General features: G+C 41.0%; 1 protein-coding gene across 7 annotated transcripts in view; it reads right to left on the bottom strand.

The window, feature by feature from the left end:
* Positions 1-18,235, bottom strand: part of DOCK10 (dedicator of cytokinesis 10) — a 278,160-nt gene that overhangs the window by 216,280 nt on the left and 43,645 nt on the right. For 5 of the 7 annotated variants that reach the window (XM_074398949.1, XM_074398954.1, XM_074398951.1 and 2 more), the window contains exon 1: positions 1,009-18,162. The exons of the other annotated variants lie outside the window; for them this stretch is intronic. In XM_074398949.1, coding sequence (XP_074255050.1) covers positions 1,009-1,170 — 162 coding nt within the window. In that variant the 5' untranslated portion in view covers positions 1,171-18,162. Of the gene's footprint in view, positions 1-1,008; positions 18,163-18,235 lie in introns of those variants that run through there. 7 annotated transcript variants of the gene reach the window in all.

The following is an 18,235-nucleotide window of genomic DNA, read 5'->3' as shown; positions in this document are numbered from 1 at the left end:
TAGAGATAATCACAGCCCACTAATTCAAGAACAATATTGCTTTTTGAAAATAAAATATTGATTTGTTGAAGAAATGGGCAAACAATATTATAGTTTAGTATTCTGTGACTCAGAGGCATAGCCCAAGCCAAATGACTTTCGTTTAAGAACTTTCAGTGTAACAGGTATTTTTCATTCATTATTTACTACATCCTTGATATCTCAACATTGAAATCTAAGAGAAAAAAGTCGATTATTCTAAAGCCACCTAGACTTCAATGTCTCCTCAATTTTGGAAACTTTACCATATCACCTATTCTAATTTCAGTGACTAAGCAGATCTCTTTTTAAACTTAAAGAAAGAACTCTATCCTCAAATTTATTCTTGCTGATCAAACAGAAGCACAAAAACAGAACAACATTTGTTTACTACAGTAAAGCATAAACAAAAATGTAATTTGACAAGTGGCATGAAACAGCTTTCTAATGAAAACCTATGCATTCTACAAAATTCTTAATTCTTTATTCTAATATTGTGCCTAAGTTACGCATTCTGGAAAGGCATTTCCTTTGCAGAGGCAGAAAGAAAAGTCCCAAATATCTGGAAGTTAAAGATCTAACTATCAGCGTCTATACAACTTCAATGGTTACATCTCATAAAAAGAAAATACCCATTTTGGGCTCTTCTTTCAAATTATAGTTATAAAATAAAATCCACTCACTTAAACCAAACCCCAAAATTTTCTCTTATTTTCTGCACAAAAGTTAACAACAACATACAAAACGTGAGATAGAAGAGAATTTCTAGTAGACCACTAAGCTGCAGTTTCATGACAGACACAAGAGGAAGAAAATACACTCTTGGAATGATAGAAATAGTTCTGAAAAATTTTCCCCAAACAGTACTGCAGAGTAGTAAACTCTAGGTCACACATCTTTATCTAATGCTGAACACCAAAACCCCTAAATTGTAACCTCTCTATAATAACAGTTCAATCCACTGAGGCTGCTTTACCACGGATACCATACCATTATGATGAGGGTTCTGGGTCTATTCATTTCATCGTCACTTTCCAGAGGCAGAATTTCGTGGGATGGTTCCTCTTGGCGTCGTCTACAAATGTGTGGACAGCTCCTCTGGACCACAGAACGAAAAGCTTGAAGCAGAACAATGCTGGCAGTGCAGCCCATTGCTGCATCCTGGAGCCTACAAAATAACTTCTATGTTGATGCTATGTTTGCAAAACAGTGGCTCCTTGTCCCTGAAAACAGCCTACACTGCAGCTGCAGCCGGCTCACTCTCCAATCACTTCCTTGAGCTCTGATCATCTGATCATGGCCAAATAGCTTGGATGCAGAGATGGGAAAGATTTGATCCACAGAAACTGAACACACTCGGAATATTACAGCACTGCGCTCAGAGAGTATTTCTCAATTTACATTGAGAGCATGTTTCCTGTTCGTTGCAATGATGATCTTCGATTCTCCTATCAGAGGTCTGAATAAATATATCTTTCCCACTCAGACACACAAATAAATTACTCCTTTTCACAACTGAAATTCTGACTTCACACTGACAATTTTTTCTGAGGCAAATGAGCATCATGTAAAGAGTGAAAAGGATTGTTTTATAAAACACAAACACTTCCTGAAGGAAATTTTGCTGGATATTTCACTAAGTGATTGAGGTTTTTACTTTTCATAGTTAATAAGTTCCAGAAATGAAATTGGCTTATCTGAAACCTAGAGTTCACTAGATCAAGATGATTTAACAAAAGTATGCACGCATTAACCAGCCCCGAGTAAGAGACACCAGTGTTCCTCTGCGATTTCCTTTCAATAGTATGGTTGTTCTGTTCCCACACATGCAATTCTGCAGCCTAATACATTTTTATATTTACATAGGCGGCTTGCAGGGCTGAAAATATCTCTATTACCAAGGTCAATCAGCAAGTTCCGTCAAGCTGACCTCTTAGAAAAAGCAGCTGTAAAACATTTTAACATCCTATCAATAAGGATTCAAGGAGCTGGGAAGGACTTTGAGGTCTTCGGTAGTTAAGAGTCTAGTATTCCCTGACTCCTGCGAGACTAGTCACTTAGGAAAGAACCAAAGAGAGATGCTTAGAAATCACGTGTCCTTTCTGGAATGGCCTCAACATCTAATGGTATAGTGAAAGGGAATAGGACAACAGGGGCTGCTAGCACTAAAAATATCTCATGGAAAATGGATTTTGCTTACAAATGAGGAAAGTATGAAATCCCCAATAGAATTCAACGTCGGGATCTTTCTGCCAAGCTAATTCTTCCAGTGTAACTCTCGGAGATTCAAAGAAAGAAATGTTTTCTTTGGTTTCTGGGCTCCTTGGCGTGAAGGGTGCTGCAGGAAGTTTGGGGAAGGATTGCTTTGCTGTGACGTGTGGCCGCCCCAGCCTCAGTAAGGTTGCTTTCGCGGAAGTATCTAGCATGATGCCCAATTAGGCATTAATTGCTCAGTAATCTGTCACAACACAACATCATTTTAACTGGTATGTTGGCCAGAGAAGTGAAACATGCTTCTTTTTCTTTTCTTTTAAGAAGTACTGGCTGCCAGTAGTTTTTCATCTCTCTGTGTTTTGAGCAAACATATTTTAGTGCTGCTGGAAAAAGAAGAAAAAAATGCTAATGATGCTGGCAAGTCCTCTAACTCCCTCCGGACCATTGTCAGACTGCCCGGGTGCTAATCTAAACCATTTTTACTCTGAACAACTAGGGCATTTACTGCAGAGAGGCTGTGATTTAGCCTGTCTGGCTTGTGTGTATTGAATATCTATACATAATGGTGTCCACTAGAGACAGATGTGCAGAGTGGGCTTCTATGTTTGTGAATGTGTCTTTTCAAATAGGACAGTTCGTCAGGCCCTCTGCAATAGCAGTGCCCATCCCCACCCACTTACTCCCATCCCCCAGGACATATCTCTCCAATCACTTCCGTAGGTCCTGATCATCTGCTCATGGCTGTGTAGCTTGAACACAGGAAGTTGCTAGATGGAAACGCTTAAATAGTCCACCAGCTCCAGCCAGAAACTGGAGAGAGAAGACAGATCCCTCAGCTATTCACCATGGGCTTGGCAGGCAAGATGCACTTCACATCCTAAACTCCTCTCTAACCAGCTCTCTCTAAATCTGGCTGACCTCTGAGGTGGCTTTTGGAATCAGATGTTTTGGCAGATGCCAAAGTCTTTAGGGAGACAAATGAGATGCTTTCTAGCTATTACAGTCCTACTTTCATCGATCCTCTCTGCCTCTGAGGAATTCACTCCTGTTATTAATGGGCTGCTGAGAGACCCAATAGTCTCTCTCTTTCTTGTCCATCTCCTCTCTCTGTTAGCCTCTGTTATCAAGCTAAAGAAACATTCGAGGATTAGTTTCTTTGGACTTCAATACACACAACCATTATCCAGTGGACAAGAAACAAAAAGACAAAATGCAGGAAAGAAGAGTTGAGTATGTTCTCTAACATTTCTTGTAAAAGACTCCAAACATGCAGCAGAGTTGCAAGAAATGGGTTGGGTTCTGAGCTCTATGTTTTACATAGTAAATTAAGCCAGAGATTGGGTTGGGCTGGGGGAGAGATTAGAAATCTACCCAGACACATGGCCATGTTTCCATTACATTTAACATGCATGTTGATACATGGGAATTTTTTTTTTCTTTTCTTTTTGAGATAGAGTCTCGCTCTGTCACCCAGACTGGAGTGCAGTGGCAGGATCTCAGCTCATTGCAACCTCTGCCTCCCAGGTTCAAGGGATTCTCATGCCTCAGCCTCCTGAGTGTCTGGGATAATAGGCATGCACCACTACACCAGCCTAATTTTTGGTACACAGGAAATATTTTCAGATTAGTTTTCAGATTAGGTATAAACTCTTCAGTAGGTGTGTGCTATTTTCATTTGAACTATTAATGAGATGAATCATTAATTTGGCCTCCAAATATCAAATGTGCGCAGCCTTACTAATAAATGACCTTTGGAGACTCTTCTTTGCTCTCTCATCTGCCTTATTCCCCTAGGGGATCTTATTTCATGACTCAATAGGATATTTATTAAACCTAAAATGCTAGAAACAAGATTTTTAAGTTCTCGTCTTAGATTAGAAAATGTCACTAATAATTCATAATGCTAAATTTTCCAAAGAGATGTTGGAAGCTAGATTTCACTCTGGGCCATTAATTATATGTTATTTTAGATTATACTATATTATATTATAATATGTTATTTCATATGTATAAATTTTTTTGGCACTTGTGAAATCTTAAATTTGTGTACAGCGAAAAACATTCTTTTTCAAAGCAGAGATTGCTGTGTTGTATAAATTAGAGTAGCCTTAGTGTACACAGGAAATGGAAGGAAGGATGGAAGGAGATGTCTTAACATCATATTGACCAGGGAGAAAGACATGTAGGAAGAAAAATTATGTCATTTCAGAGAGTAAAAGAAAGTTAAGGAGAAAAAAAAGAAAAATACGAAGGAAGGGACAAACAAAAACCACCTATATTGTGCTGAATCCTAGGAGGGTTCTGGACTCTGTCTCGGGGGTCCACCTACCCAGTTGTAGGCTGCCCATCCTTCTTCAACAAATCTTGAGTAATGAATTTAGTTTTCAGAACACTTTTCTAAAACATTCTGGCCTGAGAATGATTTGACTGTACACATAGATATCTCTACGACTGGGAAAATATGTCCAAAGATCTTTTTATAATGGGCAAGGAAATACATATTTAATTTAAATAAATAATGTCCATTGAAAGTATTGGACCTTCCCAGCTTTGTTAAATTATATAAAAGCTGTATGTCTAAATTTATATATCTAATCTGTCGCAAAATACGTACATCTGTTGTGACTGTGTCAAACTGGACTGTACTTTGGCATGATGGAGGTGAAGCCCTTATTCTTCTCCCCAAAAGACCTGGTGCATCTGAGTCTTTGTCACATAATGCTGACCTTGGAGTGGGGAGAGGTTTTTCTGCTATCCTCCATAAGATATCAAGTACATGGAAACTTACTGCTGATAATAGATGTTCGTCTTGTAAAAACAAAGACGAGTTTAGATAAAATATTTGAGAAATAAAAAATTTGAGAAATGGATATACCTGATGCTATACAGCTTGGTTTCATTGCTTCATACACTGTGAGTTTCTGGTGGGTCTGTTTCAAGACTCTAATAAGGTCATGATCAGAACTTATTTATAAAGATAAATTTAGGGAAAGGTTAAGATTTTAAGGGTATAATTATGTCCTCCCCAAAATTTATATGTTAGAACTGTGACCCCCAATGTGGCTGTGTTTTGAGAAAGGGCTTCTAAGGGAGTAATAAGGTTTCATGAGGTCTTAAGGGTGGGGTTCTCATTCTCTAGAACTAATGCCCTTATAAAAAGAAGAAGAAACACCAGATGTCTCTCTGTGTCTCTCTCTTGCTCCCTCTCTGCCTGTCTTCATGTGTGCAGAAGGGAAAGGCCATAGGAAGCCACAGTGAGAAGGTGCCATTTCAAGATAAGAAGAGAGTCCTCACCAGAAAACAACCCTAAGGACAACTTCCAGCCTCCAGAACTGTGCAGAGAAGAGTTTCTGTTGTTTAAACCACCCAGTCTGTGGCATTTTTTTATAGCAACCCTAGCACCCTAGCAGACCAATACAAAACAACCCTAGCATCCTAGCAGACCAGGTTTTTACCTGGAAAAACCAAATTCTAACAGTGAAGCCTCAAGTGAATCATCACCTCCTTAGAGAAAGGTTCTTAATCCACCCAGGTTGAATTAACCCCCACCTTCCTCCCTGCTTCTAAAACACAAATGTTCAGGAGTCACCTCTGAAGTAGCTTTTTGCTACACCTGCCTACCCTCGGGCAGCAGAACATCACTTCCACATTTGGAGTCCAGAGACCCTGACTTCTAGCTCAAGGTGGTACATAGATTACATTTTTTAATCTACCTCTTTCCCCAAATCCAAGTGAAGGCAACAAAGCAGTATAAAGGGAATGTGTTGATTACAACAAAATGAGAAAAGGTGGGGAAACTTTTTCAGCAACTGAGAATTTTTGAGCATCTCTGAAGGATAAAAGTGAGTTTGATTGCATTAGCAAGTAAAAATGAAGCATTTAGGGACAATTTACAGGCACAGCAAGAGGATATAGCAGATGGCAGCCACTGCCCACAACAGAGCCCAGAAAGGGCTCCAAGCTCTAGGAAGTAGGAGCTGGATGTGAGAAAGTAACTGGAGAACTGCCCTTGGACCCTGTTCTCAGCATAGACGAAACACTAGAGCATTTGCCACCAAATATCCCAAGAAAGACAAATACTTCCAGAATAGCTAGCACAGGTGTCAGCACCTCAGTGGAGCCCCTCACTATTTTAGCTGTGGCCAGTGGGGATGGGGTATGTATCTAGTCGGCCTGGCAGACTGGCCTACATATCCTGAAATGAAGACTGCAGTTGGTGCACTGGTCAAACTGACAGCTTGTCCACAGGTTAGTCTGATCAAGTGAAAGAGAGGATTCAACGTTCTTCCTCTCCCTGATCCCAGGGCCAGAAGGCAGAGTACTCCAGCTCCCCAAACTAAGTAGATCTCTCTTAGTTTGGGTTAACTTATGGTGCAACTGACAGGACCTACAGTCAATATGGACTTAGCATCCTGGTTCAGGTCTAATCTGATGCTTGTCCAAATGACAGCCTGCTGGAAGAGGCGGCCAGCAGAGCACAGTAGAAAAACTCACAATGAGCTGCTGCAAAATGGAAATCATCCTTTATTCTTTTAGGATATTGGTGGGAAGAGAGTAACTGCAAAGGCCAACATAGAGCCTGACCCATAATTATTCAGTGAACCAGTGTGATGCTGCCTCTGCTAGGGTGATAACAGAGGCTTGATCTCCTTCCCCTCAGCTTCCAGGATTAGCTTAATGTGACACTGCCCCGGAAAAGCTTCCTCTAACAGGCCTTGCTTCACAGCCCTGAACCTCAGTCCTTATCACTGTACCCTGTGGGTTTCCTTTCTAACATACCAGCTGTAATTACATCCTGATTGATGTAATTTTTAAATTATGTATTCCCTCTCTGTAAGATACAGGATTGTGCTTACTTTGTTCACTATACACCCTGCACCCACCTTGGAGTACATGCTCAGTGAATAATCATGATGATGATACCCCTAAGAAGGCAAGCCCTTACACAGAGCTCACCATGTGCCAGGCACAGTTCTAATGAATATTTACACATCGAGCTTCATTTACTCCTCCTTCTATGAGGCAGTGCTGTGATCATAACTGCTAGACTGTTGAGGAAATTGAGGCACAGAGAAATTATGTGATTCCCTCAGATAATCACAGCCAGTAAGTGATAGGACCAGAATTTAAACTGGCATGTGGTAACGGGTAGGGAGGTGGCCCTGGAAAATTCCCTTTAAGAGCTGGTCTGTCCCTCACAGGAAAGCTTGCAACTTTTTCTTGGATGACAGTTTCAGAAACCAGCTAGTGATCTAGCAGATTGTTTTAAGGTGATGACTTAAATTGCATTTTCATGGGAATTGAAAACATTCTTAAATGTAATGAATTGGATCAACAAATTTTTTAAATGTGCTGTGTTTACTGTGTGAAATGTTCACTGGCAGCAGTGACTCAACTGCCTAAATTGGCTGTGAAATCATATATTTAGAATACAGAGACACAACGGGCCCCTTTATCATTCCGTGCTTCCTCCTACATGAATAAAATGTCGGTTAACACCAAAATGCCCCCAGAAAAAGGCTATTTTGGGTTCAATTAGAATGAGGAAAATGAGGCCATCACCCCAGGATACCCTGCGAGCCTGGGTATGGTTGTCCATGCTGGAAGAGCTGCCACTTACTCTTGAATCCATTGGAGGCTGACCCTGGAGAGCTGGCTGACAGCTCACACATGTCACTGCTATGGAGAGAACCAGCCACTTTCCTTCCTGGGCTAGTGTGGGGATCTAGGGGTGACCATCAAGTTGATGGGAGCTCAAGTTCCTCACAATCTTTGTTTCATCTTACTTCTCTACCACAAGTATTTTCTGTGATGGGAAGAAACATGGGGACAAAGGCAGAGTGTAGGAAACTTCCATCTACTGATTTAAGCTATAGTAGTACCTTTCCAAGGGAGCTCAGAAATGATTAGTGGAATGAATGAATCAATAGGTAATAAAAATCACACCATCATTGTCATCATCATCATCATCAAGCTCTTAATCATGTTGGATTTCTTTGGAAAATTTCCAGAGGCTCAGCAAGTGTTGCTAAACAAAATGACCCAAAGGAGGAGAACCCTTTAGATTAAAAGTGACAGGGGATTTTGCCCCCAGTCAGTAAAACCAGGTCATGGGATTTGGTCATTTTCCAGGGCAAGATTAGTGAGAATCTTTTTCCATGTCTGTTTCCAGATGGGTAAGCCCCACCGCCCCTCAGGTCTAAACTGAATTAAATGGCTTGGAGAGAGTTAATCAGTGCCTTCTTAGCTGAAAAGCAGAAAACACAACCCAGTGAAGTCATTCTTCCTAGTACCCACTTACCCTTTATCAACTTTCATCTGTGCCCCTCCTACTGCTACCTCTACTCAAAGACTTGGGACTTAAGTTTATTGTGATAGCAACCCATGACCTTTTTTTCCCCCAACAACTATGATTTCTAGAAATCTTTTCTTTCGGCTTCTCTCTTCATTTTCACTTAATTATAGTGGCCTCCACTTTGCAGGCATCTTTCCCATGTGCTGACATTTATTGAGTTGTACAATTAATCACTCTGGAAAAAGCACACTTGTGTTCATTTGCTTTAAAAATACAGGTGCTGTTGCCAAGCTTTCCTTTATCTTCATTTTTCTACCTTTGGCATTGATGCAGCTCAAAAGCAGATTATTCTTTTGTTGGTACATTTAGATGCATCAGAAAATTATCTTTCATTGCTCTCTAAATCAGCTTCTTGCAGAGTGCATGGATAATTTAAATGTTCCATTAATAACTTACTTTTCTCTGGCATCTATGTTTGAACTCTTCTCAGCTCATACTAAACCTTTCTTATTTTAAATAAAGGGTAGTATAACGCAGCACTTAGGCAAAAGATCAGGAAGCAGGTTGCCAAAATGTAAATCACTGTTGACCTGTTTATTACCCTTGTTACTTTGAGAAAAATTTTAAGCCTCAGTTTCTTCATCTGTTCAATGAGTGAATATTCATGAGGATCTAATATCCACATAAAGTGCTAGGCCCAGTACCAAACACATGGTAAGAATTTAACAATTTTAATTATGACTAGAAAAGAGAAAATCTAAAGACTTTTAAACACTGCTTGTTTTCTCCCCACTTCCCCACTAAGTAGTATTTTTTTAAAAAAATCTCCTTACTCTTCCTTGGCCAGGGACATACAGTGTTCCCTGCATGATGGGGGAATAGGTTTTGCATTTGTCTCCTCTGTGCTTTAAAGTTATCTCCCATGGGAATGTGACACAAGTTCCAAATCCCCTTCCCTGTTATTTTTCATGAGTAAACAAATTTGCAACAATATAGTAATACCTCACTTATCCTGAGGTCACTTCTTTTGCAACATCAACTATTCTGATCACAGTCAAGTCCTGAAAAGGGACAGAAGCAACTTCTCCAGAGCCAGAAAACAGTGTCATATAATTTGTTCTATGAAGCTTATGGGAGTGGCTTAGTGAAGAGGTATTTCTGTCATCATGGTTAAGGCCATTATCTTATGAAGGATTCTAAAGAGCTTGCTGAGCTAATCTTACAGTGAGTTTTGACCAGAAGCAATATCATTCTGACTTGCTCTGGTCAGCCAATCACTACTGGAAGAATGTCTCTGCTGAAGGCAGGTGGGCTGAAAGCTTCTTCAAGGATTTGTGGTGGGCCCAGCTATGAAGCCAGCCCACCAAAGACTCAGCCATCTGATAGGGCTGAGGCTATGTACGTAGGAAAGAAATAAGGTGACATAATGCAGCCTAAAAAGTGATTCAGAGCAATGAGCACAAGTTTTGGAGTTGAAGGGACCCACCTGTGTTTGAATCCTAGTTTTGCTGTCTTGAAACATTAATTCTCTGAGCCTTATTGTCTCTATTGGCCAATAAGAGTAAGATGAACCCTTCTACAGAACTGTAACAAAGGCACATAATACAAAACACTGGCATAAACAGTAGATGTTATTCTTTCGCCACTATCATTATTACAACCATTTGTGATATTATTGTTATTCAAAGTTAGTACCCAAGAGGGTAGATAACAGTCCTGTCAGTCAAGGCTCAAAGTCAATAAAGCCATGCGGAAACAGTAACTCAACAGCAGAGAGAGCCTTGGCACTGGAACGAAGTGGCAAGGACAAGAGAGAGGTGGGACAGGAAGCTTCCTTGACCTCTCTTCACCAGCCCATGGGCCCAGGGCGCATGACTGAGTCAGGTTAACTTAAAGGTATGAGCCACCCGCCAAAGGAAGGGATAGATGACAGACAATCTGAGAACATGAAAAAGACAAAATAAAATCAACATCCATGGTATCTGGGACGAATCCATGTTGGGGGTGGTAAACACTGGAAAGGTGGATAAGCAGTGTTCTACCCTAGTATGAAGGATGAAACTGATGCATTAGGGAAATGACGAATGCATCAATGACTGATGTTTGGACTTTATGGTGGGGGTGAATATAGGAGTAGTTGTTGCTGGTATATATTCACAAGAAGGACACAAATGCATCAGGAAAAACCAAATTATGTCCAAGTGGCCTTGGGTTCAGGAGGGAGAAATCTGTGACACATTCTGGATAAAACTTCCATCAGCAACTACTTTTAATTTTTAAAAGTTTAGTGATTAAATTGGGTAAATTATGTTACCTTCAAGAGTTAGCTCTGTGAAAAATATTTTTGGATGACATGGGATAAATGAGCTATTAACTGTACTCTCTGTACTTGTTCTATTTTATTTTCTGTGTTCATTTTCCCCCCTTTGAATTGTGGCAGGAATTAACCACCCACGTCTTAAACATTCCAAGTTACATCTAGTTTACAATAATCACGAATTGCTTTCCAAACATGAAAATGGCAGTCTTTAAAGTCATTTACAATGTTCTTTCCAAATCAGTTTTAAAGGTAAAAAGAGCCTGAGTTGTCTCCATTTTACATTATTTGCCAGGACTCAGGGGAGCTGCCCGATGTATCATTTTAGGGTTGGTGCAAAGCACCCAGCTCCAGGATTTTGAAAGGAGACAGGGACAAACCAAAGTTTAAATCCAGCAGGAATAGGAGACATAGGCAATATTCAGAAGATTAACTTGATATGATAATGTTTACCTTCTCTTTACAACCTAAACTGCAGGATGTGGATTCTTAAAGTTTTTGTTCTTACTATCTCCAGTTTGTGCTACTGACCACTGAAGCCACTGTGGTTCCCCCAAAGCAGCCTTCCTTTTTGTGCAAAGTGGCTGGAAAAGCAGAAAATTGGCTTTGGGCTTTAACACTAATTAGGACTGCAGACAAATCTTGTCACCCTTTTCTCTGAATCTAAGTTTTCCTGTCCATAAAATTAGAGGGTTAGAGCACATGGCACGAGTTCTTCCAGGTCTAGGATTCTACGGCTTTATCTAACAAAAAAAGATTCAGCTAGAACACCAATGACCAATGTCTGGACTTTAAGGCAGAGGTGAAGATAGGAGTTGTTGCTGGGATATACCCCGCTCCCCTAACAATATTTTTTTTTTGAAGGCTATAGTAAACATCACCAACAGTGTCACAAAAGAGGTAGGAGCACCCTGAAAAGTGAGGTGTAAGAGGAAAGCATTGGAAATCAGGCAGTGGAAGGAGGCCCAACAAAGCCAAGAACAGTCACCCGAATTTGCTCTAATATGTAGACAGCGTTGCCCTGTGGTGTAGGTTGATGGAGGGAATACTAAAAAGACTCAAGTGGTCTCTCTTTGGAAGTTTAATCATTTTACTGTCCAACAAACCTGAATTTACCATTTCCTGGATTTGTGACTTTTTGTCAAATAATCTTTTGCTCTTTGTTTACACGGTGGAGAAATGGGAATGGTAATCATGTATTATATCAGATTCTTATATGACAAGGAGGAGTAAATGAGATAATCCAAAAGGAGCAATTGACACAGTACCTGAGACATTGAGAAAAAGAGAAGTTCTACTGGTTATGGGCTCAACTTGGGAGCATCCACACTCCACAGCCACTCACCAAGTGAGTCAACTGTGCCTTCCATTGCAAGGTGGCACTAGCAGTCATGGGAGGACAGATAACCTCCTAAAGTGGGAGAAATCACTGGGATCCTGGCATTTCAGATGAGAAGAATGCAAGACAAGATGCAGGATATTCATGTCCACCTTGTAGACGAAGTATTGTTAATCTGTTTTATTTTCAAGTGCAACTGAATTCTGACTGTAGAAGCATCCCCCTCCCTCTATCCCCAAGCCCATTCTGTCCCCTACCCAGCATGGTCAAGCTCCCAGAGGGCAAAACTGAAGTTCAAATGGAGATTTGGCTCCAGGACCCTGGGTTATGTGGAGGTAGGAGCCCAGCCTCCATGCTGGTAGAGTTCTACCTTGAAAAACCCCTAAACCTGATCACCTGCATGTACTCTTGGGTCTTTAGGAATATTTGTGGTTAGGATATGATTCCACTACATTTCTGAAGGGAATACAAATTATCTTACTGCAGTCTTGATAAAGGTCTTGTTCCCACTCAATATAGAGCTGAAGAGAAGACATATCCCATGAACATGCTTTGGCTTCTAAAACACAGTCTATCACAACATATCTATGAATAAAAATGGTGACATAGATCACATTGTAATTTGTTTAATACATAAGATTTTTTAAAAGAGTTGCCTATCAACTCTTGATGTGTAGCATATGTGTAGCGATGTGTACTGGCATAGATGTGTAGAGGTGGTATGTCATGGCCACCTCTATAGAAGTTAATGGTGATATAAAGCTTCAAAATCAAGTTTAACATGACATCAGAGGTAGTATACATACTGGTTAAGGAAGATTCTAGGAAAAGTCAGCCTGGGTTTCAAAGTCAGTTCTGTCTCTTACTAGCCTGGTAATCTTCAGCAAGTTACTTAACTCTTCTCAATCTTCACACTTCCCTCTGGAGACTACTGTGAGAATTAAGTGAGATGATATGTATAAAAAGTTTAACATGGTGCCGGGAAGCAGTACTACAGGGTCAGCAAATGGCAGCTACTAGTACTGTCTCCAAAAAGTGGAAGACACTGGCAACCAGAAAGTCTCTACTTCTGCTTTCTCTTGCAGGCATTGAATACGTGAAATGCAGTACTCACTAAAATATTCTTACACCAAAGACTGCCTCTTTCTATCAGCTTCTGTCTTAGTATGGCCTGACACTGAATCATCAGTGCTAACTAATGTTGGGAGCTCCCTGGGAAGAGGTCATTGGTACACATCCAGTGTTGGCAGACAAGATCTTCCTCCAACTGATCTGATTCAGGGTATTTATTATGTCATTCCTCTACTCACTTTATGTAACTCTTTTTCTAGTTCACAAAGCAAATTATCACAAACACACACACAAACACACACACACTGCATTAATCTGTGTTTGTTACCTATTGTTGAATAACACGTACTCCAAAACCTAATGGCTTTAAACAAAAATAAACATTTATCATCTCACAGTTTCTGTGTGTCAGGAATTAGGAGCAGCGTAGACTGTAGTTCTGGCTCAAGGTGTTTCCTGACACTGCAGACAAGATGTCAGCTGGGCCCGTGGTCATCTGAAGGTTGCAGCTGCCCTCCCACGGTTCACTCACATGGCTGGCAAGTCAGGAGGGACGGCTGGCAAGTCAGGAGGACCAGCTGACAGACCTGACTTCCTCAGCAGGTGGGTTTCTCCACAAGGGTTGCTTGGGTGTCCTCATGACATGGAAGCTGGCTTCTTCTGGAGCCAGGGACCCAAGAGGATAAGGAGGAAGCCAGAACGACCAGTATAAGTTACTGCAGTTTGAAGTTGATGAGCAGTCTAAGTTACACACTATTATTTCTGCAATATCTTATTGGGTCTATGGGTTAGTACCATTCAGAATGGGAAGGAAATAGACAGGGCATGAGTATCCAGAGGTAGAGATTGTTGGAGTCTGCCTTGAAGACAGTCTCACTGTAGACACCCCTGTGCCACACACAAATCATATTATCTATTTCATGCCAATAATAGTTGCTCTAGGTTTGAACAATTTGGGTATTTTAATGTAACTTACTACTCTAGAATTGAAAGGGTGTTACATAGCATAGGTACCCACAGTGACTTGCTTCCACTCCCTCCTCACGATACAGAGCCGTGGAGAGCCACTCAGTCCAAATGATGCAAAAGACAGGTCATCAATTGCTGGCGAGAATGGCTTTAAAAAAGCATGGCTAATTGTGTAAATCTCAATACATTCCCTCGTTTTCAGAATGTGGAAAGTGATTGCTGCATTTTTAACTTTTTGGTTTTATTTGAGGAAAAAAATTATATCAGCTTGAAGAATTTTTAATGTGTATTGCTGACACTCTCGGCCAAGAGCTTGTTTTAGCATAAAAAGGTTGCTATTGGTATCTAAACTCCAGTTTTTGCAAAAACCTAGTTTTTTTTTTTTTTTTTTTTTTTTTTTTTTTTTTTTTTTTGGTAAACTTCTACATGCCATTTTTGTTCTTAAGCATTTTAGCCAGTTACATGATAGATGTTATTTGCTTCCTTGAAACTGACTATGTGGTAATTTGAGTCAACTAATAAGTTGTACAAAATAAATGGCTAGGTCATTACTTGGGCTAACCACTGTTTATTCAATAAAAGTCTCGTTCAAGTCTCCTACCCACTCAACCTACCACTTTGTCTCTCTCCTCTTCATCACACTGTGTGATGAAAGTTTACCCTATATCTGCTGTTTCTAATCAGGCACAGTGGGGCCTGGTGGCCACTAGGAGTCAGATCGGGGTGCAGGAGGATAAGCTGCCTGATATGACACAAAACATCACAACTGAATTCGTAGAAGAAACAAATCCTAAAAGGCCAGGTATCTGTCCAAACTTCAAGGGGACTTACAGACTTGAATTCAACCACGATGGGATTCAACTGCTTGTGTACAAGTCCTGGCTTAGCCATTTATCAGTTGTGTGACAATGGATAATCAGTTCTCTGCGTCTCATCTGTAAACTGAGGAGATTAAGTGTAATGACAGTTAGGGTGCCCGTATAATTGACCATCCAAACCAGAACCCTCTGAAAGTGAGAGAGAGAGTGCTATTAATAATTATGCATACATAGGGACTATTCGCAGACAAGGTGGCATGCAGACCACCTTAGTAATGGTTTCTAACCCTTATGGCTACTGCAAAAGTCAAATAAGAACATCCGTGTGAAATCATTTAGCCAGGTGTTTGGCATAATAATGTCAATGAGTATCAGCAACATGACCAGGGCTTAATAATGAAGAGGTCCTATCTGAATGACACGGTAACAAGAAGCACAGAGCAGCTTTTGAAATTGACTCTGCAGGCAGGTTGGTCAGCTTTGGGAGATTAAATTTCAGGGTGAAAGGAGATGCAGGACCCAGACACCAGGGGGGTATTGAGACAAATATCTAGCACGTAGAGGGGTGCAACAGGCAGAACAGATTAGAGGTTGACTGCTGTCTTGCAGAGAAACTGGAATGAGGAATAGGAATTGGATCAGAAGCTACACTGGCCACTCTGACTTCTGATTAGAGGCAGGAGAAGAAAAGGACACAACTTTTCCACCTCAGTGTTCATGTAACCTCGCAAGATCTTTGTTTGCCCTACATCTGGCATCTCCAAATTCTCACTTCTAGCTTCAAAATTGACTGTAACCCTCATATTTCCACATTTCTGTCTTCGTAATCTGCTCCCCACCCAATTCAACATTGCCTTTGGAGTCTGTTTCTTAAACCAGCTCTGCCCTGCAACTGTCCTATTGCTTTTTGTTTTTTTTTTTTTGAGAAGGGGTCTCACTCTGTTGCTTAGGCTGGAGCACAATGGCACTATCTCAGCTGACTGCAACCTCTGCCTCCCAGGTTCAAGTGATTCTCCTGCCTCAGCCTCCTGAGTAGCTAGAATTACAGGTGCCCACCACCATGCCTGGCTGATTTTTGTATTTTTAGTAGAGATGGTTTCACCATGTTGGCCGGGCTGCTCTCGAACTCCTGACCTCAGATGATCCATCCGTCTTGGCATCCCAAAGTGCTGGGGTTACAGGCGTGAGCCACCCTGCTTGACTGTCTTATTTTTTTAACAGCTACACCATTTTCCCTGAGACACTGGGGTGACCTTTGCTGCTCTCCTCTTCACTGCCATCTGTGTACAACCTGCAACAAAAATGTATCTGCTGATGGGGGCGCCAAAGGAGAGGAGTCAGAGCAGCCCTTGTGGGATACATGCAACACCCAGTGTGTGAGGCAGAAATGCTGAGCACAAGATGGAAGTCCAGGGCTATGTCCTACAGGCCCAGAAGGACCAGGATAGAATTCAGAAAGAGAGCCACTACCAGATATGCAATATGGTTCAAAGCCACAGAGAAAGTTTTAGACCTAGAGGCAGATTCCCAGAGGGAAGACTAGTGGCTCAAAGAGAGCAAAGAACCCAGGGGGCTACCAGAAAATCGAGCAGGGCGTGGGCGTATAGGCATAGAGATGTTATAAACAACATTCTGGCAAACAAAGATGTGGTGCTCCAGCTGGCTCTTGTCTGTTTTCCCTTGTGTAGATTCCAAAAGCTGTGATGTTCTGTACTCTCGGATCTCTCCGTGACTCAGGAACACATGCCCATATTTTGATTTCTAGAGCTACCCTCCTGGTTATAGCTCTCATTACTTTTAATCTCATGGTGCCCTGGGATTCTAACAGTGAGACGAAAATGAATTGGAAAGTGGAGATTTATTTCAGATTCTCAATTAGAAATATGCCAAGTATAAGTTTTTCATATATTTTCTTAATATTTGCCTCTATTCCTGCCTCTCTGTGAGTCAGGATTAGCAGCTGCATAAAAATGAATGAACAAGGAGCAAATAAACATTACCAAAATGATTTGGGAGCATCTGAGTTTTCTTGGCTCAACACCTTGGTGTTATTTGTATTCTTCTTGCTCTTTTTAAATATTTACCTACAACCTCCTTACATTCTCCTTGGTGTCAGATGCAAGGGAAGTTTTCCTTTCTCTGGACTGATCTCTGTACTCTCATCTCTTTCAGGGTCTTGCTCCATCAATCATTCCTCTCTCCTCTCCTGGCTCCTTCCCCTCAGCAGCATAAAAACTTCTGCTATATAAAAAATAAACTCACCCCCGCAACACACACATACACATATAAAACCTTCTTCAGCCCTAAGATTTCTATGGCTACAACACTTTTTCACCTTTACTCACAGACAAACTCCTGGAAAGCATCATCTAAGCACCGTCTTTCTTCCCTTTTTCTTTTCTTATTCACTCTTAACCCAGGGGGGTTTATAACAAGCACTTACTATACCCGACTCCCTCCATCAAAGGGTCATAAGTCAGCTCTCTGCATGTAATTTTTATATGGGAAAAGGATGACTGAAGTTCTTAGAAGTGCTGTTTTCTCTTACTAAAATGTTGCTCTTAAAATTTCATTTATAGCTAGGTGTGGTGGCTCACACCTGTAATCCCAGCACTTTGAGAGGCCAAGGCAGGCGGATCATTTGAGGTCAGGAGTTCGGGATCAGCCTAGCCAATATGGTGAAACCCCATCTCCACTAAAAATACAAAAATTAGCTGGGTATGATGGTAGACACCTGTAGTCTCAGCTACTCGAGAGGCTGAGGCAGGAGAATCGCTTGAACCTGAGAGGCAGAGGTTGCAGTGAGCTGAGATGGCGCCACTGCACTTCAGCCTGGGTGACAGATTAAGATTTTGTCTCAAAAAATGATTTATATTATTATTTTTCTTTTTCTTTCTTTCTCTCTTTCCTATTTTCTTTTAAAAGCAATAAGGGTCTCGCTATGTTGCCCAGGCTGGTCTCAAACTCCTGGCTTCAAAAGATCCTCTTGCTTTGGCCGTCACGCCCAAACTCATTCATAGTATTAAACTTCTTGCAAACACCTTCTTTAGGGTGGCTTCAGCACCGTTATTCCAGCAAATGAAGTTCAACTTAATGAGATACTAATATACCAGTTGCCGTCCATTCCTCCCTTCCTGCCTCCCTCCCGCCCTCCCTCCCCTCTTTCCTTCTTTTCTCTATTTAATGAAAATTTA

This window comes from Saimiri boliviensis, chromosome 5, assembly GCF_048565385.1.
Source record: "Saimiri boliviensis isolate mSaiBol1 chromosome 5, mSaiBol1.pri, whole genome shotgun sequence".
NCBI lineage: Eukaryota > Metazoa > Chordata > Mammalia > Primates > Cebidae > Saimiri > Saimiri boliviensis.
Note: the sequence above shows the minus strand (reverse complement) of the source record. Positions and strands in the feature narration are given on the sequence as shown.